General features: G+C 36.7%; 1 protein-coding gene across 3 annotated transcripts in view; it reads left to right on the forward strand.

Annotated features, from left to right (window-relative positions):
* The first annotated feature begins 1,606 nt into the window (after positions 1-1,606).
* SLC30A9 (solute carrier family 30 member 9) overlaps positions 1,607-25,607 on the forward strand; it is a 36,135-nt gene continuing 12,134 nt past the window's right edge. For 2 of the 3 annotated variants that reach the window (XR_004240036.1, XM_032108120.1), the window contains exons 1-15: positions 1,607-1,723; positions 3,529-3,705; positions 6,250-6,312; positions 10,123-10,222; positions 11,016-11,108; positions 11,333-11,415; positions 12,455-12,513; positions 13,268-13,335; positions 15,832-15,934; positions 17,774-17,829; positions 19,167-19,302; positions 19,724-19,763; positions 20,209-20,280; positions 20,729-20,836; positions 21,759-21,924. Coding sequence is in view for 1 of the 3 variants with exons in the window: in XM_032108120.1 (XP_031964011.1) it covers positions 1,627-1,723; positions 3,529-3,705; positions 6,250-6,312; positions 10,123-10,222; positions 11,016-11,108; positions 11,333-11,415; positions 12,455-12,513; positions 13,268-13,335; positions 15,832-15,934; positions 17,774-17,829; positions 19,167-19,302; positions 19,724-19,763; positions 20,209-20,280; positions 20,729-20,836; positions 21,759-21,924 (1,421 nt within the window). In the remaining 2 variants the exon portion in view is untranslated. The remainder of the gene's footprint in view (positions 1,724-3,528; positions 3,706-6,249; positions 6,313-10,122; positions 10,223-11,015; positions 11,109-11,332; positions 11,416-12,454; positions 12,514-13,267; positions 13,336-15,831; positions 15,935-17,773; positions 17,830-19,166; positions 19,303-19,723; positions 19,764-20,208; positions 20,281-20,728; positions 20,837-21,758; positions 21,925-25,607) is intronic. The other variant, XR_004240035.1, reaches the window with a different exon arrangement.

The following is a 25,607-nucleotide window of genomic DNA, read 5'->3' on the forward strand; positions in this document are numbered from 1 at the left end:
TGCAGTCAGTTTAGTATTTAATTCCAGTGCTGTACATCTGGTACTTAATGATACAGCATCTGTTGCAATACTCCTGATTCATTTGGTATGGCTGCAGTTGTACTACTGGGAAGATGAGTGTTAATTATTCTGTGGAAGTATTTTACTTCAATCTGTCTCCCCTGGGCTTCTAGGAAAATTTGTTTTGGCAATGTTACTAGGTAGCTGGTAAAGACGTGCCAGTAAACTTTGTTCAAAATGTAATTATGTATGTTAAAGACAGGCACTGTAATAACTCTCCTCAGTGATCAAATGCTTTGTGGATTATCAGGTACAATAATTATCCAAATTCCCTGTCAAGCTAACTTCTGGTGAGCTCCCATGTTCCTCCCAGTGTGCAAATGAAGGCAAGGAAGCCTGAGACTTTCTCAGTCATGTAAACCAATATCAAAGCTATACTGGAAAAAAACTTTTTAAATAAAAGAGTATAATACAGGTCCAGTGGGACTGATTACAGGCATGTGATCCAGGCTGTAGGTGAGCAGGGCAGGAGGTGTCACAGCTGGGCACGGGCAGCCCTTAAAACCCTAGAGCACAGGGTCAGCCACATGGCACTCTCCCTGGAGAAAGACATCATTTTAAATCCTGGTTTAAGCACTGATCTGGGAAGGGCATTTTAGGTGATGGCTTAGGCTAAGGGGAGCACATTTTCATATAGAAATAATGCAAACAGATTCAGTGTACGTGCTTTAATGTTACCTATGTCCAGGGAAAGGCAATGAAGCTGGTTAAGGGTCTGGACCACAAGTCTTCTGGGAAGTGGCTGAGGGAGCTGGGGCTATTTATCCTGGAGAAAAGGACGCTCAGGGGAGACCATATCACTCTCTACAACTGCCTGAAAGGAGGCTGTAGCCAGGTGAAGTCAGCCTCTTCTCCCAGGTAAGTGACAGGACGAGAATCACAGAATAACGAGGTTGGAAGAGACTGCCAAGATGCAGTCTGAAGCTGCGCCAGGGAAAGCTTAGATTGGACATTAGGAAGAATTTCTCCATAGAAAGGGCCATTAGACATTGGAACAGGCTGCCCCGGGAAATGGTGGGAGTCACCATCCTGGAGGTGTTTAACGAAAGACTGCACGTGGCTCTTAGTGCCATGGGCTAGTTGACAAGCTGGTGTTCGGTCGTAGGCTGAACTCGATGATCTCAGAGATCTTTTCAACCTAATTATTTCTGTGACCCTATTGATAAGATGTCTAATGTGCTTTCACGTCTGCTAACAAATCTAACGCGCGTACCTTTGTTACACGTGCCCACCCGTATGCCCTCCACCAGGCACAGTAAAAGAGCAGGAGCTGCTGCCGAGGTGCTGCAGGCCCGGCGGCGGCAGCCGGGGCCCAGCCGCTTCCCAGCGCCAGCCCGGCGCGACGCCGCCCCTCTCCCCGGGCCAGGCGCAGGCGCGGCGGGCGGGGCGGGTGAGTCAGCGGCGGCCCCACGGTGCCCCCGCACATCCGGGTGCCGCGGCGCCGCCCACCGCCGGCCTCCGGCCGCCGCTGCCGCCCGGGGCCAGCGGGGCTCCGCCGCAGCCGCGCCGGCCTCCGCCGATGCGAATCGCCGCCCGCCCGCCGGCCGCTGCCGAGCGGCCGCCGCCATGATGCCGGCCCTGGCCGCCCAGCGGCGGGGCTGCCGCGGCCTCTACCGCCTGTACCTGCGGTGCCAGGCGGCGCCGCGGCCCCGCGCCTGCCACGGTGAGTCCTGCGGGGGGCGGGCCGGTGCGCGGCGCCGGCCGAGGCTCGTAGGGAGCTGTGGCGGAGCTGCGCGCTCGCCTGGGGTATAGCGAGTGCCGGCGCTCGCAGGCGGTGGCGGCAGCCGGGCTCCCTCCCGGGGTGGTAGCACCGCTGCGGGCACCAGTGGGTCGGGACGCGCCGGGAGCGCCGGCTGCTTTCTGAGGGTCGGCTTTAAAAAGAAGGAGAACGTGCAGGTGTTTTGCGAGCGCAGTGCCGGGCCGGGGTGTCCTCGGCCGGGCTGTGCCAGCCCCGTCTGACGTACAGCGAGCACGTCATGCTCCTGCCGTGGCCGAAGTTTGCAGTAATTACATAAAATGTAGCGCGGTCTTACGGGGTTTGTGTTGGTCCGCGGAGCGAGCCTCGGCTTCTCCTTTAGGCCGCAGATCTCATGGAATTTGAGTTCTGAGCGGTTTTCCCCCTTTTCGTGTAGTCACGGTTGAATTGCGGCAAATGCTCTTTTTCTTTAACTCTTTCTTGTGTGTGCATGGATTAGTAGGAAAAATGCCCTCTAAATGTGATGATTAAGTTTCTCCTTTTCAATTGCTCCAGTATGACCAAAGCTTAGGAAACAACACTGCTCATCTTGGGCCGCGTATTTATTGTAGTGTTTGATAAATTCGTAATCAGTAAGTTCAGTGAACTGCGTTGCATATTAAAGGCTTTTGTCACATTTGTGACTACAGTCAGTAATAGCTGTCCTTTTTTGATGAAGTTTTCCTTCGGTAAGGTTCAGGTCGGTGCACACAGACATGCAGGTGTGCAGAAGACACACACACAAAAAAAAAGGAGAGCTGTTGAGGCTTTCATGGAATGAATAGTTCTGTAAAATACTATCTTCTTTTTGTGAGAGGTATGTTATTAATAGTTAAGTGGTCGTGCTTTGTATGTCTTTATTTAGTGGCACCTCTTAATTATTTTTTTAAATGTATTTATTTTTTAGTGAGTACTTTCCAAAGGAGCCAGTTTCCCTGCTGCATTTCTGGTTGGAGGTGTTATTTACCCTCTCTACAAAAGTGTTGTGCTCCCTAAAAGAAACTGGTTGCTAATACGGGTTGGTCTGTACTGCAACCCTGCTTTTGGCTAAGCTTTTGAAATTGAAGATTGCCTACCCAGGGTGGTTTCTCAATGGACTTTTTGCATATTTATCTTGTAATTTGTTTATTGTGAATGTTGCAAAATTTAGGACACTTCCCTATAAAATGTTTTGTGTAATGTTGTGTGCTTTTCTACATGATTTCTGTAGCAACTGTATGATTTGCACACAGTTCAGTTTTTCTTCATGGGTAAGCTGTGATTTGTGCAGAGTGTGCACAGAGTGAAATGAAATGGCAACACTGGCTAATAGTTTTGTAGTGGTCTGTATTTGTTCTTTTATCAATATATGGTTTTTAAAGACTTCGAGGCAGTATGACTAGAATGGGACTTAATGTATCAGAAAGCCAATCTTGTCAAATAGATTTTTTTTTTTTTTTTTTTTTTTAATTTAACCCTTAAGATCATCCAGAGATCTCGGGAAAAATGCTTACTGTACTATGGGAAAAACCCCCTAATGTTAGAATGAAATTTAAAAGTGGATGTTTGAAGGGAGGTAGTGAAAACATGCTATGTACTCTCATTTTGTAGTTCATAAACATGGGTAAGATAAGCACGGATCAGTACTTACAAGCTAACCTTCCATGACTTATGCTGGTAGAGCAGGACCTCTTTTCCTTCTTTATTCTTCCAAAATGGCTGCCTGAAACAGCTTTTGTTCTTCCCCTTGTTAGGATGGCAAGTTTCAATGAAAAGTGGGAGCCTGTCTTATATTCTACCATGCAGTCGCCTGCCTGTGCAGTTGATGAGTCAAGTGAGAGTTTATACCTCCAATGGTCAGAAGAAAGATCTTGGATCAGAAGATACAAATGAATCAGCCCGTGGAGAAGCCCTGCATAAAGTTGAAACAGGTAGTACTAAGCTACAATGAGGAGTATGTATAAAAATGTAAAAGCTTAATATGTTTAGTGATAACATTTTTCTTTCAATTGTGTGATACTATGATTGCAGAATTCTTAGTATTTTTTGGTTGTGGGCATCTGTATAGAAAATTCAAATGCATAAGCAGGGAGGAGTGCTGAAATTTATTTCTTTGTCATTCTGATATTTTAAGGGTTTAAGTTTAGAGTAATCAGATTTAAAGTGGCGATGGAGAAAATGTGGATGTTGAAAGGGATTAAGTAATTTAAGAGGTAAGAAATGGAATATATTACTCAACTTTTGCCACTTTGCTTGCTTATTTGAATTTTTTGGTAGTATTTCAGGTATGTTGTGTCAAAGGAACTAATGATAAAGACTGAACTAGTGTCACTGTTGAACAGTGTGGCATTTCAAGGCCAGACTATAAATGACGGGTAAAGAAGGTTGAGCTGTTTCATCTGCTAGAGCTTTCTAATCTGACAGTTGTTAGAACTGCAGCATTCACATTAAACATTTGATACAGGGTGCATAACCTGATCCTCCCTGCTGTTCTATTGTTGATCTTGTGCTTGTTAGGTGCTTGTGAAATTTAGAACTGTCGTGTACTTGCTCCATTGTAGCATCCTCTATTTTTGATGCTTATTAACTCTGAGGCTGCACAGATACAGGCTCGGAAGACTGTGCTTAAGAGATAACAGATGCTTTTCAAAATGAAAGCTCTCTTTCTGTATGCTTTTATGGGAGTGGTCTTTTAAAGAAAATTTCCTTTTCCTCGTTGTCAGGATGGCAGATATTTGTTCCTTCTTTAGTAGCTTGTAAATTCCTGGGGCTTGCAACAGTCTTTAAAAGCTAGGAACTGTAGCCAGCTAAGGGTATTACATTCTAATGCTTGGAAGTACAAAGTGACTCTTAAACGTTGATCAGTCTTGAAGGTTCTAGTCTTATCAACCTCTACTTGTCTGAAAAACAGTGATTGTGAATTGAAGTATTCTGTGTCCTTTTTCCTCAATGATGCACCGTGATTTTGTTCAGTCTCTAAGCTGAGGTAGTAAACTTCGAAAGGGTACTTGATGTACGTAGATCTCTGTGCGTGGATATAATCTTAATATTTTTATGTCTTTCCCCCCCACCCCTGAAAGCTTGTGAACCAATCTTTTGTTAAATAGTTTTTGTGGTATTTATTTTAATGATAGAAATGGTTGTACATGTTTTTTGAAAAGAAGCTGCTACTCAAGTTTTTGCAAAACAATCTCAGTGGAAGTTTTTTATCATGAATATTGATGGGTCAGCTGCTTGGTATTTTAAACCAGGTAAGAAAAGAAAGGACAGAAAAAACAAAGAGTTTTTTTTCTTTTGTTTTCAAGTGAAAGGGATGACTGTTTAAGGAATACTAGTTAGTTATGGTGCAGCCTTATTTGCTGTGTAGTAAGATCAGCTTCAGAAATTTATAAATGTTATTTTTGCAAGAAAGTATCCTTGAATTGTTATTAGCTGTAGTTCTCAGTTGCTTTTAGGGCATTAACTAACTGCCTGATGGAAACATAGTTACATAGTCCAAGCTTCGAGAGAATCTGATCTTTGAATAATTTGAGTAGCATGTTAAGCTAGGAGTACCTCATTACTTAACACCAACCAGCTTGAAAAATCTTCATTGTTTTTAATATATCACTTTCAACAAGATAATTTTAAATTTTGTTAATGATTATGAATGTGTGGCAAACCTCCAATGTTATAGAGTGGTAGGGCACAAAAGAGTGGATATATTGGTTTGACATGTTAGAACCATAAGTTTTTTGTTCTAAAAGCTATGTTGAGATGTATGAGATAAGGATGTGGTATTTGTTTGTATTTTCTAGTAGTACTTCTAAGTAGAAATCTCACTGAATTTACTCAAATTTATTGTTTTCCAAATATTAAGATTAATTTCACTATTGTAAATTATATTTTAATTTTTTTAATAGAATCATATCCACAAGTTTCAAAACCACCTAAAAGACTTTGTTTTCATCCAGCTCCAGTTTGTTACATATGAGTTGTGGGTTTTAGTTTAAATATTCTGTGTTTTAGGGAGCTAACTTTTTTGTAAATGAAGAAGCTTCCATCCCTTAAAATTGAATCGAAGCTTGGAAGCTCTGGAACACTCTAATACATAGCAGCCATAAGCTATATAGAATTAATTATATTTACTAACCTAAAATTTTGTGTAAAATTTGTCCCAAACCATAAGTGCACTGTTAAAATATTTTTTTTTAATTTGGGATGCTTTCTGAATTATTTTGCAAATTGGTGTTCTTCTGCAAGCTGCTAGGAGTTTATTGATCAATGCTATATTAAATGTTCACTTTTTTGTTTTGTTTTGCTTTGTTTCTGTCTTTTGAGAGTTTTAAATGTTGGAAATCTGGCAAAAAATTTTCTAATTGTCAGGGTGCAAAGCAATATTAAGATATATTCTAATGTTATGTCAGTCAAACTCTTTACTAAAAAGAAAGGTAGGTACTTCCATATTTACAGGGAGCTTTAATTTTATTTTGCAGGACAAGATACAACCAACACAGGCCAAAACCAGTCTTCACCTAAACAGCCAATCCAAGTAAAAGGTAAAGGAGTACTTAGTGTATTGAAACTTTACTGCTGTATGCTAGTAGTCAAAAAAAAAAAAAAAAAAAAGAAGTGTAAGGAAACTCTGGCTCCTCTTCAATTGTGTAAACAAGTAAACAAGTTATGTGAATAGCATTTTAATACACACTTGTGTGCCAGCTTTGTTTGGTACCTGTTTGTTTGAAAACGACTCCTAAAAAATCAAATATAGCAGTATTCTTTCTAATTACACACTCTTCTGTGTTTGTTGGTAATTTTCCTTTAATCTGCAGAGTTCTTCAGGAAAAGACTGATTTGTTTGTTCACATGTTGTTGCAGTCTGTCCTCCTTGTGTGTTTTTAGGCATGTCCATTCACCCTCTCAGACTTAATGTGGCTAAGCTGACTACTTGATCTTCCTTGTTCCTTGTTCTAAGTCTTCCTCTGTTCTTTCTTATTACTGAATTAATCTAATCAGTGTTGCTTCTAAATATATTTTGACCATGTGAACTGCCTAATCTGAGGTGTGTAAAGTTCCCATTTGTGTGTAATAATGTGGTGGGCTTGACACTGGCTGGACACCAGGTGCTCACCCAGGGCAGTCTATCACTCCCCTCCTTAGTTGGATAGGGTAGAGAAAATGTAATGGAAGGCTCCTGAGTTGAGATTAGGACAGGGAGAGATCACTCACTGATTACTGTCATGGTCAAAACACATTGGACTTGGGGAAAATCAGTTTATTTTATTGCCAGTCAAATCAGACTACAGTACTGAGAAATAAAAACTAAATCTTACAACACCTTCGTCCAACCCTTCACTTCTTCCCAGACTTAATCTCCTGCTTTTCTCTAGCTTCTCACCCCCAGTGGTGCAGGGGGATGGGGAACGGGAGCTGGCATCAAGCACATTGTCTCTGCTACTCCTTCCTCCTTGGGGAAAGGACTCATTCTTCCCCTGCTCCAGCATGGGGTCCTTCCACAGGAGACGGTCCTCCATGAACTTCTCCAGCATGAGTCCTTCCCTTGCACTTCAGTTCTTCATGAACTGCTCCAGTGTGGATCCCTCTTCCACAGTGTGCAGTCCTTCAGGAACAGGCTGCTCCAGTGTGGGTCCCCCACAGGGTCACCAATCCTGCCAGCAAACCTGTTCCAGCATGATCTCCTCCCTCCATGGGGCCACAGGTCCTGCCAGGAGCTTGTTCCAGTGTGGGCTTCCCATAGGGTCCCAGCCTCCTTTGGGCGTCCACTGGCTCCGGTGTTTGGTCCTCCATCAGGAGCACAGCTGCCTCACCATAGGCTGCAGGGGGATTTCTGCTCTGGTGCCTGTAGCAGCTCCTCTCCCTCCTTCTGCACTGACCTTGGTGTCTGCAGAGCTGTTTCTGTCATGTGTTCTCACTCTTCTCTCCTGGCTGCGCTTGCCGTTGTGCCCAGTTTCTCCCCCGCCACTGCTTGTTAAATACATTGTCCCAGAGATGCTGCCGCTGTTTGGATGGACTTGGCCTTGGCCTGTGGTGGGTCCCTCTTGGAGCTGGCTGGCATTAGATCTGCCAGACATAGTGGAAGCTCCTGGCAGCTTCTCAGAAAAGCCACCCCTGTAGCCCTCCACTACCGAAAGCTTGCCATGCAAACCCAATACAAGTAAATATATGCTTTACTCATCAGTTACGTTGTTTAAAAACATGAATGGCAAAATAAGAGTGTAACTTTCTTTTGTATTTTTAATTTATCGTGACTTGATTTCACTCTGTCTTTATTCACTCCTTCCACACTTTATTATACTAATAGTTCCTATTGTATTATTGTGAGAATTTTACGCCATTAAAAACCGCTTTAGATTACTCCTAGCATTCTATGTATCTAAAGTCCTTCCTGTCTTTCCTCAAAATAAAGAAACATCAAATCATAATTTTTTTTTGTAACAAGGCGAATCAGTGTTTATGTATATTTTCTGTACACTTTTGTCTACATCTTTTATGTCAATTTCTTTAGGTTTATTGTCGATTAGTATATGCATGTGGGGAGAAAATACAAGGTAGATAGGAGAAATTATTATTTCTGAGAAATAATTGTGAAAATAGATACATCTTTCAATAAGAGTTTTTCCTCTCTAAATTAAAGATGTGCAAGGAGGAATGTTTATGTTAAGGATTTTGATAGTGTCTAGAAGGTGGAATTCTAATCTTAAAAAGCTGCTCTGACTTAGAAACTTACTGATCCAAGTACTACTAAGTATTACAAAGACAGTAACATTTTTAAAGGATCACTAATCTTAAAACAATGTCCTTTTTAAGTGTTTTTTTAACATTCTCTTTTATAGAGCTTGTCTTTCTCTTGTAAACACCAAATAGATTTTTTTTCTCCACATTTACTGCAGTTTTATACAGTTACTTGAACTAGGAGTAGGATTGTTGAGATACTGTGCAATGTACAATTGTAGTACAATATATACAATGTACAATATATGATTTATTTTAGTGAAATTTACCTGTATTTCTGAAAGATGAATTAGTAAGTGATAAATCTGTAAGTTGTTTTATAGTAAGGTTAATATGATTTGGGTGTGTATTTTTTTAAATAACAGATGGGAAGTGTTCTTGATTAAAAATTATCAACCTGTTCTAACATTAGTAAATGGTGTACTGTTTTTAGAAAATATCTTAAGATTTTTTTCATCACCTTCACTCAGAAGCTTTGTGGGATGAATGTGGTTATTCAGGGACTTAAAAAATTGTTCAAGTTCAAACTGGATGAGAGAAATCAGATTATTATGATAAATATTGATACCTTTACTGTTAGTGCATTGTGGAGAGTCAAGCAATATATTTTGTTGCAAAGCTGCAAAAAGACAATGTAGAAGTCTGGGAAAAATTTTCTCGAAGTCTTTAAAAGCAGTGTCTTTCTGTAAGTATCCTGTGAGGAGTAGCTCTGGACCAACTGTAGAAATCATATCAGTCCTGTGGTATGCCTGAAGTTCATGTGTGCTCTAAGGTCTTCTCATCAGTAGAATCCGAGCTTTTTGTTTTAAGTTGTATTCTGTAATGTTAGTTACATTACAGTGTTGGTTGTGTTATATCCTTCCGAATGTAACTAGTCTTCCAATAAGCATATTTTTAATGCATGTTAGTGTATAGTGATTTACATTTGAGAATAAGATGAAATTATGTACATACAGACAAGTGGGAAATAATGGCATAAATTTAAAATTCCATTTATAATTTTTCTGAATATGTGTGGTGTTCTTTTCCTTGTGCATGAAAATCTGATGTGATAAGAGTACATTTTTTAGATATAAAAAGCATTATAAATAAAGAATTAATGTTTTTAATTGTTATAAATGCCCAATGTTAAGAGTACTAATTTTGAAAGTAATAGTTTGGAAAAATGATGTATACAGTCTGCCTCATTTCTCTGTATGCTCAGCAAGGGTCAAAAGTCTTATTTGCAGAAGCTGGACTTGATTATTGGAAAAAATAGAAATGGAGCAGTCTGTTGGTATTTCAGTTGCTAGACCAGGGGTTTCCAACTGGCCATATTTGAATGCTATTTATGTAGCCAAGCACCATCTCTGACATCAAAGTTGGAGAGGTAGCTGGCAGTGGCAGTTATGTTTGAGAACCCTGAACTACAGCTTAGTAAGTAGCATTTTTGGAGGTAAATCAATGAGGAAGATACCTTACTCTTCACTGTCAATTTTCTGTATCACTGGTAAGCATTGTTTTTCAGATTTCCACTTAGAGATATTACAATATGACACTAGATTGAGTTACTTTTTGAAGTTTCTGCTGTAGTCTCCATGAGTGACTTAACTTGTGTATCTATTTCTTTATTTAAGTGAAAGCAGTCCTTAAAAAAAGAGAGTATGGACCAAAATACACACAGAATAACTTCATCACTGGAGTCAGAGCAATAAATGAGTTTTGTCTTAAATCCAGGTATGATGGGTTTGAGTTGAGATTTAAATTCAGAATATTTGTTCATATGTGCATGAGAAGTAATTGTGATTGTAGAGTGATTTTGCACAACTTTTTCTAAATGCTTTTGTGTATACATAATTTTAAGTGGCTGAAGTTAGTTCTTGCTTAGTTTTACAGTGGACTAGGAGCTTGCACTTAATTTTCATGTTTCATTACTTGCTTCTTAGAGTAGTTTATTTGTACCTATGAGACCATAAATCTCGTTGGGGGGAGACACCTCTGTTCTTCACCTGTTTTTACATAATGGTGTAGATGCCCTAATGTGTAGCTCAGCATAGGAAATTTTATCTGTTTCCCCAAGTAGCTTTGTTATCTTCAGCCTTTTGCAGCTTGTGCTGGGAGTATAAATTTTGGGATTAAATTTGTTAACTTTTCTTGTCACATGACTTCTGATTTCCATTTAGAGATGCTAATTCATAAATCTGCTTGTTTAACATATGTACACATTATCAGTTACATACGGATCATTCATTGGATGTTTTATTATATAGTGTTTTAATACTTTGTCTTCAGTATTTCATAGTATGAAGACATGATTTGGACTTCTGTGTTTGAAAAACAGTAGTTTTCAATAGCCTCCTAGAGATACTTGCTTCATGTTATCTATATGTTCTGTTTGAAGTAAACAACTTCACTTTTTTGTACAGCAAATTAGTAATATCAAAATTGTGGAACATCACCTAGACATAAAAGTCAAATTAGAACAATATGATCCTTTCCTTGCACTAAGCTCTTTGTCCCCTTTCTTTAGTGATTTAGACCAGCTGAGGAAAATTAAGCGACGGAGTCCCCATGATGACACTGAGACTTTCACCGTGTACCTGAGATCGGATGTAGAGGCAAAGTAAGAACATTTAAAATGGATGATGAGAGAGAGAAAAGAGTTTTTAAAGTCAGGTTTGCAATGTATAAGGGCAATAATGTTTTTTGTTTTCTATCAGAACAGATTTTATATCCTGATTATTGTAATAATTACTTTGCAGATATAAAATTGGAGGGTATGTTTTTATGCTTGAAAAAAAAGTTGCATGAATAGAAACATTGTTAAATTACTTTTACTTCATGCAGGTCTCTTGAAGTTTGGGGTAGTCCAGAGGCTCTTGCCAGAGAAAGAAAACGACGTAAAGAGGCAGAGATCAAGTACAGAGAAAGTGAGTATAGAGTTTTCAAAGAACTTGAAATATAACAATCAGATATGATTGTTAGAAATCCACCAGATAGTGTTATTTTATTGAGAACATGTAAATTTGGAACTAGCAATTGCTGATTAGGTTTTATGGCATAATCTTAGAGTAGCATGTTTTACTATCTATGCAGATATGGTCTGTTACTATCTTGCAATTTATCTTCTTTGTGATGCAGCAAGAATGTACATTCAGTTGAGATCTATAGTCATAATCTTTTGGGGGGGCTTTCAATTTCTAGATGATAATTTACATTTTCAATGCCTTTGCATTTCTTTTAATTTTTCTAATAGTTTTCTAATTCTAATTTTGAAAAGAGTTAAAACTGATCCAGATGTTTATACCATACCGTTACTCATTAATTTTTTTCCTCTGAAAAGAATTCAGCTTGCCTTTGTGTTTCAGAAGGGGAGAAGTACCCCCAAATAATACATTTTTGTGTAATGTTATTTTTGTTATCCTTTCTGATATTGTCAATAACATGTACAGCCAAATCAGTAGTGTTTAATGTATTTGGATCTGTCTAGTCAGTTAAAATCACACAAGAGGCAATACTGCTTCAAGATACTTAGTGCAGTTGTGCACCTTAAAATGAGAGGTAAAGTTTTTTGGAAACAGTTGTGCTGCTAGAACACCCTTCTGGCAAAAAAGGCTAGAACTGCAGGTACCTGTTAAGGTATCTGTAAGTGTACTGAAAGTGCAGTCAGGAGCCTTGACCTGGAGAATAATTTTTGGATATAAATAAAATGCCTGAATTTGCAGAAGTGTATTGAGGTTTTACCCTCTGTGCATTATCATTTGTTGGTAGAAATGATAACAATGTATAGGATCATAACATATTGTATTTGTCATTTTGCATGAGTATATAACAACATGTGTTTGTGATTAACAGTATCAAGAGAGGATTTTTTTCACAGATAGATTATGCTGCATAAAAAAAGTAGACTTCAATTCCTGAAACTACTGGTTACTACTACATATTCATGATACTAATTTTGTATTGCAGATCTGTTTAGAAACCAAAGGCTGTTGTGGGAATACAAGGAGTTCTTTGGAAATACTAAGGTAAGGACGTTTTCAAGTATTTGGCTAGAAAAGTGTCATGAAATGTATTATGCTACCTTTTGAAGGCAAATTAGTGTAACTGAATATTATTGGAAGATTTATTTGCACTTTATTGTACTTTTTGTAGTTTACCAGATCCATATCTGATATGCAGTAGTAAATGTTACGATGACAGCTTGAATGGGTTCGTACTGTGGCAGTGTAATCCACCAGTAAGAGGGTTTGTTTTTTCAGTTGCCTTCTTACCAAAATCACAGCTGTACTCGTGATTTCATGTATAACCTATTAATATGTACAGTGAATATATTGTTAATTAAAAAAACCTAAGTAAGTTTCTTTAAGGAAAAAGACCCCAGAAGATGAGTGCTTTTGTCTATGCACTGCTGGCCCGTCCTCTTTGCTTAAGCAGACAGATACCCTAGATCCAGGTGTTGGGTGTATAGAATGATTCTGTAGCAGGTTCTGGGCCTTATGGCTGCAGTGGCCTCTGCTGCAGACTTCACTGGAGGTTTATTTTTTTTATAGCCAACTATTTGTAGAAATATGGAAGACCCAACTGCACTTTGGCTGAACATTCAGTAGTAAATCAGTTGCCTTCAAGAACTGTAGCTTCACTTTTGCAATACAGGGTAGTGCAAAGTTTTTAATTTAATAATAAATAATTTAATATTTAATAATTTAATTTTTATTTTATGGTAGGTGTCTCACGAGGTCTAGATTTAGTTATTAAATAATCTGTTATTTCTTTACGTAGCCACGCTCCAGTTCAGCAGCTATGTTTTTCAAGGGACCAGGGAAGGTGGTAATGGTAGCTATTTGCATGTAAGTAAAAAAAATAATGTTTTGTTTATGCAAGTATAAAGCAATTTATTTATATTGTCCTGGAAATAGGAACAGTGTGTGCATTTAAGATAAAGATACCTGTGTCTGTAACTGAAATCAATAGATCTATCTATTTTTTGTTGATAGGAGAGAGTTTATGTGAATACATTCATCAGTACATAGCGATCAGGTATTGAATATATCTCTGATGAGAGAAGAGCAATTTTTTTGGAATTGATCAGACAATAGAGTTTCTTAAAGTAAAAACTAAAATTTTGAAGGATGTGAAGAAGCAGGTATTTAAAATTGTCCTTTTTTTCTTGCTCCTTGAAAGGAAGCTTTTCATACGTTTTAAACAGTCTTCCATATAACCAACAGAAAACAATTCACTTTTCTCTTTATACTGTTCTTTAGCTATTTTCTTTCCTAATTGAAAAGGGGGTATTTTTTGAGTTTTTTAGCTTTCACAAGTTTGAATGAAACAAGGTTAAATTAATGATTCTGATGTAAAACAAATGATCACAGAGACTATCTGGTATGAAATAGGAGGAAGTGTGTTAAGTTTTTCTCAGGAAATGGAGGCTAAAAATTACTTGCCATGAAACCTTGCAGTTTTTAAATACATTTTGTTTTATAAAAGCTATTTAATTTTAAAGGCCCTATTGATATAACCAAGCATAATAGAAAGAGGGAAAATACTTTTTTTGGCCCAGGAAACCAAAACATTTTGAGCAGGAAGTAACTCTTTGAGCTTCTGCAAAACGATATTCTTTTATTTGTGGAAGAAAAATACAAAGCTCATTTGACTGAGAACCTCGCTTTTTACTGAGTATTCTACTAGTAACTGTTCAGAGCCTTTTAAGTTAAAAACATGTAAGAATTTTTAGTATGGATGTTTCTAATGGAAAAAAAAGACTGGGAGTGTTGTGGTCATTTCTACCTCCTTCTGTTTCTTACACTCATACAGAGAAAACAGACCTTTCCTCCTGCTTTCTAGATAGAGCATAGCTGTAAACATTGCATTCTCTTCATAAATACCTTTGGATTTTTGAGTATTGGTATACAGGAATGCTTGGCAGCCAGTCCAGGAGAAATTTGTAGAGATAGTTGTGTTGCTCAGTCATCTTTTCGTGGAGCTTTTTCAGAAGTTCAAGCTACTCTGGAACTCAAATATCTTACGACTTTTCAGAGATTTAAGTCAAGGCCAGCATCAGTGCTCCTTTGCTTGTGGTCCTGATATTTTTAGAGGATTTTGGCTTTGTCTCAAGAAGAATCAATCTGTCTTAACTTCTGCAGTTAGAATTATTTGGTAGACTTTTAACAAACTTCAGGTTTCCCCAGTGAGGATGAAATGTGGTTCAGTCAAAAGTTGAGTTGTTCTATGGATCCATGTGTGAGGGTATAGACCAGCTGCACTGGAACACTCTTGTGTTAATAGCTTTGGTTTGTGTTCTGTTAAGATTTCCTACTTTCAGGTCCATGCAGATAGAAATGAGGTAGCTAAATCAGTTCGGTACAATGGAGCAAATACTTTCTGAAGTGGTGGTGACTGATGTAGAATGTAACTTTGTTTCCAACCAAATCAGAGCATTTTAGCTGCCTTCTCAGAATCTGCTGGGTTTGCTTCCTCTAACTTGAATGTAACTTCTGGCACGTGTTGTTAAAATACCCCACTACAAGATGTTGTTAAAAGTTTCTTGTAACACTTAATTTCTTTAGATAATTTAAAAAATTGGCAATAAATGAAACTCATGTTAAAAAAATATAGAGGAGGATATTATAATTCTCTAGTCTGATTTTTCTGTGCAATATGATTATAGCAGTTAACCTACTGATTCTGATGATGTTTGAAGTGAGAATGTAGACTTGGACTTTAGTGCTAATAGTTACCTTTGTGCAACATAGGACAGTGTTTACTCCAGTAAACCTGTAGCTGTAAAAATGTCTTCTTCATTCACACTGAACATCTTAATGGAGAAGTTCCATAGATAATTTTTACAGTGTAATCTAGTGACAGCCTTGTCTTCCTGTCTCTTGCCTTCCTGTCTCTTATCTTAATTTGTATCCTACTGAGAATGGCTCAGACTGAGATTGAAGTAGGGAACCTTGCCCTATAGAATTGGGAGAGGATGTGTAGGAGGCAAAGGACTGAAAAAAATAGAAAAGGAAGTTGTTAAGACTTGTATTCTCCCACTGGTAGAAAATTAGTTGTTCTGAGTAGTGACTGTGATGGTAGTTTTCAGGAAGTGTTACTTGTTTGGGACTGCTTAGAAGTTAATGATTTTTGAACATTATCAAGTTTAGCTGAAAGGATATTTTTCACAGTAACCATGCAGAAAATCTATATGAGTTATCTGTCTGCACAGCTCTCTAATTATTAAACTGATATTTGAGTTTACCACTTTCTGGCAGGTAATGCATGATTGTACAGCACCCGTGGTTTTGCTGTAAATATTAAACATCAAATATTTTGGTATTTCTTCTCTTTGTTTTCAGAAATGGGTTGAATTTTTTCTTTAAGCTACTTGCTTGGGTTTACACGGGTTCTGCAAGTATGTTTTCAGAAGCCATACATTCTTTAGCAGACACATGTAACCAGGTGAGTATTTTTTTCCATTCTGCTGAAGTTAGTACTTGTAATAAAACTTGGAATAAAGACAGATACTTACAGTAGTTGTTGTGCACTTGAATTAAAAAAAAAATAGGATGCTTTTTAATTTGTATTAATGTAAGAATGAGAAATCAGAATGTAGATTTTGAAGTTTTTTTGGAAATAAGTTGAAGGAGGGGAGTTTCAGTAAGAACTGTACTCAGCTACTTCATGGATCATGAGTGGTACTTGAAACTAAGATGATTTTGGTTAATATTTTGGTTCAATGTTAACTTGAAATGCTTCTCCTGTCAGTTATTGTAATATAATGTCAGACTTTGTTACTTATTCATCTCTAGGTAGAATAATGATGAGAATTTGAGCATCTTGTTTTCTTTTTCTATTCCTAGATTACCTTACCAGCCTCTCACAGCACAAGTAGCCACATACATGGCACGTTTACTTTGAGAAGTGAGGTGGCAGGCTCAGAATTGAGCATGTAATATTAATGTGCAGGGATAAAATTAATGTTGTTTTTTCCACTGTTTTCTATAGTATGCTTGAAGCATGTGTTATGAGACCTTAAAATGATATTACAAGGCTTTGGGGGGAAAAAAATCAACCCTTAAAGAAAGGGTTGAAAGAAAGGCTCATGCAGCTCAAGAAAGATGAGTCCTTGGGTAGCTTGTAATTCATAAAATGCAACAGTCTTGTGCTCCTCCAAATTTGAGGAATCTATGGAACCTTAGAGCAGGCTGAATATCTTGAAAAGTCTATTAACATAGTTTTGGCAAACTTTTCCTTGAGTTGGACCTAGTATGCTTTTCCGTCCCAGAAGACTGCATTAGGACTCACATTTTGTTTGATGGTTTTACACAACCTTTCAGCTGTTCCAAATGTAAAGTGAAGACAGGGGTGCTCCTAATTCAACTGATAGTACTTAAATGTATGGGGAGGCCAGCCTTGAAGTGTTTGGTTTTTCACTTGGCCAAGTGTGTCAATGTACAGGTGAACCAAGTTTGATAGTGGTATTATATACATTGAAGAGCTATTCTTTTAAATAGTTTTTTTTTAATAGTTTTTTAAATATCAAAGTTGAACGTTCCACTGAAATGTGGAGGGTTTGTTTTGTTTTTTCAAATAATTGTGTGGTTTTGGGAAAAACACAGGAGAAACCTTGCTGCCTCAAAGCAGCTTGCTGCTGCTAAGACTAAAGTGTCTGCATTTTAGTATTTGTTACTATGTTTCATTATCCATAGTCCTAAAACAAAACATGTGCTTTGCAAAATTCAGGTAGATTTATAATTTATTTGCATCAACAACTTAATACATGCCTAATTAAATATATGCCAGATAGGCAATTTAGATGGCAGGGGGTTATTTCTTCCTTCAAAATATGCTGAAAAGTTGCAGTGTAAAGTTACTGCTTTAAATGTTATGTCATCATCATACTACACCACAGTCAGTATAATTTCTCTTCAAGAGGGATTTATTTAAAAAGCTTTGTTCCATGAGCAACTTCATTCCTTTGCGCTGAAGCACAGCAATAACACTTGTGATTGCATGTAATGTTCATTTTCAGTTGTAATTCTAAGTTATAATTAACAGTAATTATATATAGACGCCCCATATAATTGTGTATATATTATATATGTAGGTATAGCTAACAATTTTTTGGCAGTGGTAGATTTAGATGACAGATTTTGAGGATTATATTCCAGCTCTAGTAAGATATCAGTAACAAAGCATATATGAGGTTCAACAAATTGCATCTATCTTTACCTTTCAAGTTGAGTTGATACAGAATGTTTCTAATTTTTTTTCCTTTTAACCTTTTGTCTTAAATAGGCGTTGCTAGCTTTGGGCATCAGTCAGTCTGCACGGACGCCTGACCCTAGTCATCCGTAAGCTTTTTGAGTAAATAAAGATTTTGGTAACTATATATAGGAGTAAGATCAGTTCTTGTTTGTGCATCGCCTTGTTCTTTTTAATTTGCTGTTCTGTGTCATTTCTGAAATGTATTGTTTCTGATTTTACAATAGATAAAATAAGAAAAGGGTTTTCCCTCAAGCTGCAGGGGTTGTAGTTTCAGTGGCTTGGTGCATGTTTTGGTTGGTTTTTTGTTGGGGTTTTTTTTTCATGGTATGCTTTTGCTATGTTTTCTTTTGATTGACATTATTTCTCTAAGTTGTTGTGGGCTCTTCTGCCTCTTCTAACTAATAGATCTACTTTGTTTTTACACACTGTTCATGTGGATCACAGGATTTTTTAAAAATAAAAATTACTGTCCTCTTCCTTTTTTCAACAAAGTGCTATTATGTGAGCCAGTTACTTGTACCATAAGGAGTTGTGTTTGACATTAACTGCTCTTTGTTTTTATCTAGTAATAGGGGTAGTACTTGATATATTTTTACAAGTTCATGAAAGTTACAGCTGTACTCTACATTATATTTTCTTGGGGTTGACCTGTTTTACTCTTCATATGTTTGGGCAAGTAATTCATTCTTTAAGCACTAGTTCAAAAATACATCTAATTTATGGAATTAGTTACCCTTTTTTTCATTAACAGCATCATTAAAATTTGAAAAATTTAAATCTTAGATTTGTGCAAATATTCATCATATCTCCTTTTTCCCTCTCACTTCTTTCCCTTCTTCCTTAATATAGACAAAAAAAAATGCACTGTTTGTAGATGGAGTTAAAACCAAAAAAAGGAATAAATACATACTTTTAATATTGCTTTAATTCTTTCACTGCACTTAAAAACTGCAAGTGTTGAATGTCTGTAGTTAGCTGTACTACTGAGAGATGTATAAATTTTATTCCCTTTAAATTAGTATTATGAATTATGTAGACTGGCTGCTCACAAAACTAGAGTCCTCATTTAGAGGTAGCATTTCACTAAAATCTAAACCTGACGTGAATGTTGTTTGGGTTTTTTTTTTTTTTTTTCCCAGTTGTAAAATCCTCAGTCATTGTACCAAAGCTAATACAGCTGTTTAAAAACAGGTTATAAAAATATTTATGCTTGGTGTCCTTGCATGTATTAGATATCCTTTTTCAAGTAGGCTGTTTTTTTTTCCCCTTGGATTAGGTTGGATTTAGCTGCTTTGTCTTAAATAGATGCCAAGGCATATGATGATAATTTAAGGCATGTAAAAATTGATGGCAAACTTTGAGATATGTTTGTAGAGATGTAGAATCTTATATTCCTGAAATAATTTTCTTTCCTTTCTTCTAGGTATGGTTTCACAAATATGCGCTATATTGCCTCCCTGATTAGTGGAGTTGGCATTTTCATGATGGGTGCAGGACTTTCTTGGTATCATGGGATCATAGGTTTACTCCACCCTCATCCTGTAGAATCTCTTCTGTGGGTAAGCTAATCTTGTTTGGTATTGTATTTAAAACCAGTGACTTAATAAAAAATAGTGTCATAGTCTGAAGTTCTCTTCGTGAGTCAGTTTGAATCCCAACACAATTAACTCAAACCATTTTTAATGAAAATGTGTTTAAAGAAAAAAAAAATCTTTTTAAGAGCTACAGTTGATCTTAGAGCAAAATGAGCTGTTCTCTAAACCCTGCATCTTCCTTTTATAGCCCCCACCAAGAGGTCCTCCTTTCCTGTTTTGGAATATATTGCATGAGTCGAATATTATTGGTTTCCTTCTGTTTAGGAAAATTACATGGCACAGTGTGTAATGTGGTTCTGGAACGCTGCATTTGGATAGCCTGTGGTGAAGAGATCTGTAGAAATATGCATATGATATAGTAACTGATTCTTTTTTTTCCTTACAGGCATACTGCATTTTAGCAGGGTCATTGGTATCTGAAGGAGGTATGTCGTTTCAAGTTCCTATTTCAGTATTTGTAATCTCTTAAGATTACTGTGTCAGTAATTACAGTCATAATTGATCCTTGCTCACGCAGTGAAGTTTTGAGCTCTGTTGCAAATACTTGTAAACAAACAAAAAGAAACGTGTGAAAACTTTTCTTTTTTATATATGTCTATATAATAAGAAGTTGAAGAACACATAATCTGGGAAGTAGACATGGAATGCCTTTTTGGTATTAAACTATCAGTGAATATAACTGTTCTGATTTGTATGGGAGACACACATGTAGAAAAGAAAGCAACTATTCTTTATCTTTATTCAAAGTATCAATAATCAGAGCTTTCTTTATGATCTGTTGCTATGATATAAAGAAAAGTTCCCTCTTTTCAAAATGGAAACAAGTCTTTTTGCCTCTAGCATCTTTCAGCAACAACTTTGTTGTTTCAGCCACCCTCCTTGTTGCTATAAATGAAATTCGGAGGAGTGCTCGAGCCAAGGGTCTCTCATTTTATCAATATGGTATGTATCATTATAGCAGTAAGGTATGTGGTTATTTAAAACACGATCTGTTCACTACTATTTGCATAATGATAGAAGCCATTTTCTGTTTTCCCTTTTCCCTTTATTGATCTATTTTCTATTCTACTAACAAATAACATTTTACAAATTAGGTGAAAACTATTCATTTAAGAGCACTGCTTAAATACTTGGCTAAGTGCATGTATTTTTCAGGATAAATTGCCCTTTTAATTTTTCTAACATTTTTGAGATGCTTCCATATCTGGGTTTTTCTGTGTGTGTATAAATGCTTTCAGAAGTGTGTGCATATGCCAAAATTCAGATTACACCTATATACTTGCATAAATTGTTCTTTTAAATTGCTGTTGTTATTATAGTTTAAGTACTGTGCATAATGTAGTAAAGCTAAGCTTTCAAAGCAATGTAATTTTTTTTGTTGTATGTACAGTTGTGCAGAGTCGTGATCCCAGTACCAATGTGGTGTTACTGGAGGATGCTGCAGCAGTTCTGAGCGTGGCTGTAGCTGCTACCTGTATGGGTCTGACTTCTTTAACAGGTAAAATTCTGCACAGAGGCAAGCAGAATGTGGATTTCTTCCCATGCATGATATGAACATAGAGCATTTCGTTTGTATTGGTTGCCAAATATGTCTCTGCTCTTTTTTTCTGATACTTGTACTCTGTAAGCAGATTTTTGAGCTATTTTGTCATACAAACTAAGTTATTTTTTACTAAACGTAGGATGATCTGTGTAGCAAATGGTTCAAAGAATGTCTTTGCTGCATAGTTAAGTTTTCTAAAGAGGGATGATTACTTATTCATCCCTTTTTAAGTATTGATTTTTAAAGACAATAATTATTGGAATTTTGTTTCTTGTGGCTTCTAATGGCTTCATTGTGAGTTTCATTTTTTATATAGAATTAATTTTTAAATTTCATTTCTAGTTTCCTTCATCAGCTTAAAAACACAGTACTATTTCTGTAGATCTGAACATGAGTGTTTGAAACTTATTAATAAGTACTGTATTCCAGAAATGGTTCATACTTGCAAATTTTTGAGTTACTGATAAAAGAACACTGGATTTTGTGCTGCTACCTATGTTGAGGTGGATATAACTTTGTGTATAAATTTATGTTTACTAATATAGAAACACATATACAGACAAGAGTTTACTTGTTTATTAGTCCTGCAGGAGACAGGAGTGGTCCTAGGAGGGACTTAAGGATTTATTTTAAGATAGCTTGTTTTCTTCCAGCTTCATTATGTTCCTCAGTAGGAAAAAATCTCCGCTGAATTAAAAAAAAAAAACCTAAAAAAAAAAAAAAACTTGAAAAAAAACCCCACCAACCAAAAAAATCTCACTAAAAAGCAAAACCCAGAAAACACCTCAAAACTATGTACTCTTTTCAGTGTGAAATTGGAATTCTCTGCTATATTTTAGAAATACTCTGTGAAACTAATTTGCTCTATCTTGTTTAGGAAACCCGTATTATGACAGTGTGGGGTCTCTAGGTGTTGGAACTTTGTTAGGAACTGTGTCAGCATTTCTAATCTACACTAACACTGAAGCCCTGCTGGGACGATCCATTGAACCTGAACAACTGCAGCGGCTCACTGAGTTACTGGAAAGTGATCCTGTAGTAAGGTAAGGATCTTTACAGCTCAGTCTCTACTATGAACAACAAAAAGCAAGAAAATAACATTTAATGGGAGAAGTCTGGTAAGATTATTTTTAGTGTGGAATCTTCTGTATTGGGATTCTAGAATCTTTATTATTGCTGACTTCTATTTCTGTGCTAAAACTTTCAGTAAGTGAATACTTGGATCTCTTGGGTGTTCAACAGCTAAAATAGCATTGCAGATATGTTCTAACAGCCACATTAACTACAGGAATTGACAGTGACTTAATGAGAAAGCCATCACAGACTTAAAACTGTTTTCAAATGCATGAAATGCAAGTGCTTAAATGATACTGTTATGTTGCTTGAATAGTTTATTAGCACTTAAATACTTAAATTCTGTTAATATTCAGTGTGTGGAATTCTGTAGCAGTTGGCAGGATGTGCTACACTGGTATTATGATGCAATGGATTCTGCATGTTACATGCTTATAGAATTAACTCAATGCTAATTTCTCCTTCTTTGCAAGTCTGCAATTTGTAGTAAACTTACAGCTCATCGTAATTCTAAAATCTTGCTTAAATGCTTTTCAATGAGCTATTTTAGCTTTAACCCTCTTAACCTTGATTTAGAAGAAAACTTATTTTTGTTTTCTTTTTAATCTTTATTTAGGAATATATTTCTGTGTAAATCAGCTGAAATATTCTAGTGCTTTTTAAATTTGTAGTAAGTTTTGAGCTGTGAAGGAAAAAAACCCAAGCCCATTAGTTAATGCCAGAGTACTTGAAAGAAACTAAGTGCTGCATCCTCACAGTTCCAGGCAAGAGGTCTGGACGACATGCCCTTCATTCCAGAAACTAAACAAGATTCCTATTTGGAATACAATTCTGTTAGTACTTTCACATGTCAGTAACTAAATTGAGTATTTGTGGTGGCCCTGGGTTAGTCTGAATGGTGAAGGATGTGTCAGCAGTGCTGTGTTAGAGAAGGTGAATTCACATGACTATTTGTATGGGACTTCTATAGTTCTTTTTTTCGAAGCGCACAGGTGGCTTTTGCTTGTCTGAGGCTGAAATAATAAAATTTCTCCCAGGCCAAGTACCATTTTATATTGTGTTCTGTTTTATAGGTGGCTCTAACTTCTCAACAGAGCAGACTTAGTTCACGTTCTTCTTGCTGTAGATTTTTTTTTAACAAGAAGTACCTTAATTTTTAAAAAGCGTGAATAATAAAAGAAGTAAAGACTTAGTGAGAAACTGTGTGTTTTTATTTTCTGGAGGTTAGAAGCTGAAACATGTTTAGGTCTTTATCATACCTTCTGTATGCACTTTGTCTTCAGTTATCTCTTTCTTAGATCCATTATGTTATCAGCTTTGATTTCTTTCAGTGCCCAGTTTGTCTTTGCCCAAGTTCTTATAACAAGCCTACTATCCCTAGCTTGGTTAACATACATCATCTAATAAAACATCTGGTCTTAATCTCAGTTCTCTGTGATGTAAACTTACATTACCCTTGCTTGTTACCCTTGCGTGTACTTTGGGGAAAAAGCTGAAAACAAACAAACCAAAGGCTGAAATAAGAAAAAAAAATCAGGGCAACTGAAATGAGGAAGTTTTTTAACATTAACTATTTCTTCAAAGGATTACCTGTGTATTTTTGTCAACATGAGCTTTGGACTTATAAGAGTGTCAGCATTTTCTTGAACATTCAAACTCTCACGTTTTCTTAAATGGAGATGTGTAGTAGTGTGTTCTACTCTTACATATCCTACTGACACCAAATGTAAAAGAAAAAGCTCCTGATTACTGGTCTGCTTCTAAAGCTGTGACTAATACTTGTTTTTTTATTTCAACCTTTCAGGGTTTTCAATTCTCAATGCAATACTTTTTGCAATTGCTCCTCCCAGAATATTCCTCCCTTGTTCTTTCAGGCAGTTTGCAATGTTTATTTTCAGATGTGTTTTGCCAAATCAGAGGGGGACATACTAGGGAATCATTTAGTATTCATCAGAAGGTATTTTAGATCCAAATTGACAAAAGGATCCAGGGGCTCTGATATCTACTCCCTCAGCCCCCATCAGCACCACCACTTAACTTACTATTCCAGCAGTAGCTTGCCTGAACATTGTGGTCCATTGCTAATTATAAAGTATTTGATTATCAGGCATTACTAACTGCTGTCCTACTAAAATAAGTCTCCGTGGTGGTGATATTTTTTCAACTAACTGTTGATACTTTAGTTTTTTTTTTTACAGGATTGTTTGATAAGACTACATTCCCTAAAATCTTAATGACTGGAATTAGTGTTCTTAGTATATAATTCTTCTCTCCATCTTTCTCACTATTTTTCCTTCAGTTGTCAGGTGAAGTTGTCCTCAGTTAAATGGATGGACTTGTTTACTGTTCTTAAATTTTGGCACAGTGGTGTTAACCTGGTTTGTTTTTGTTTTAATTCTCATCAGTATTGCAAGATGAAAAATTAATTTGCCTTCACAGTTATTCTTAGTTCTTTTTACTCTTGAATATAGGTTATGGAACCTGCTGGATTAGAAGTATTTTTTTCCATTTAAATATCCAATATGCTTCTCTGCTATTAGTAGGAAAATGCTTTGTTGTACTAATATGATCTTGCTTACATTCCATTCTTAACTCTCATTGACACCTTTGGTGCCTAAATCATTCTTGTGGTCAGCTTAACTGAACTGTGGGAAATTAGCCTTTCATAACTGTGAAATAAAATATGTGATGTGGTACAGACTCTGTCCTGATTCTGTTCGTATGGAATTTAATCACAGATTCCTAGGCATAAGCTATTCTTAGTGACAGTTTCATCTTTAATTTTACTTCATTGTAACAGCTGTTGGGTAGTTGTGCTTCTGCTGTGCTGGAAAATCTGTCATTCTGGTTTGGACAAAAACCAAAAGTATTACAACCAATTGCTCAAAAGCAGTAACTTGATGTTCTCTGACAAATTTTTCATTAATGTGAAACTTGCTCTTTTCCCTGGTTAGAATTGATGTTGTCTACTAACCATCCAGAAGTTTCCATAAGCAAGCTTTGTAGCTTAAGCTTTAGCATACACATTTGTATTTTTGAATGATTAGTGATTTTTCTCCTCTTGGCTCACTGTCTTATCTTTCCTGGTCAGATTATATGCACAAATTCCTTCACATTTATAGAATATGCATAATTTCACTGAATTTTATCAGGCTGCTGCTTAATGAGAATCTCAAATATCACTTATTATCTTCTTGCTTAGCTCTGGTGGGCACCTGATATGTCTTCAATATTTTTGAATCACATGGCGCCAAATTCTCTTCATTAACCACACCTGTTGTCTTAAATAACTTCTTTGTGATGAGGTAGTTTGATGCCATCTAGTTTACTCCCATTAATACTGTTTTGATTTGATACCTTCCCACAGAATAGTTGTGTAAATTGGAATGGAGCTGGAAAGACTTTATTGCTACCAGTAAGCTGATAGTTCTTTTAATCTGCTTAAATATTTACTAAGATGTATGTTTTGGTGTCTCTATATTTAGTTCATGTTCTGTTTCTTTTTTAATACACTTACCTCTCCTCCACCTTGAGTATTACAAGAAGTATTCTGTAAAAGCGTCCTGTGATTGTTCATCTTAAAGTTTCTGTCTCCTGTTCTTTTTTGGCTGTTCATTCTAGCAGGCTTCTTCCAACATACATGCCTTCTGCT

The sequence above is a fragment of the Corvus moneduloides genome, chromosome 5 (assembly GCF_009650955.1).
Source record: "Corvus moneduloides isolate bCorMon1 chromosome 5, bCorMon1.pri, whole genome shotgun sequence".
NCBI classification, from domain to species: domain Eukaryota; kingdom Metazoa; phylum Chordata; class Aves; order Passeriformes; family Corvidae; genus Corvus; species Corvus moneduloides.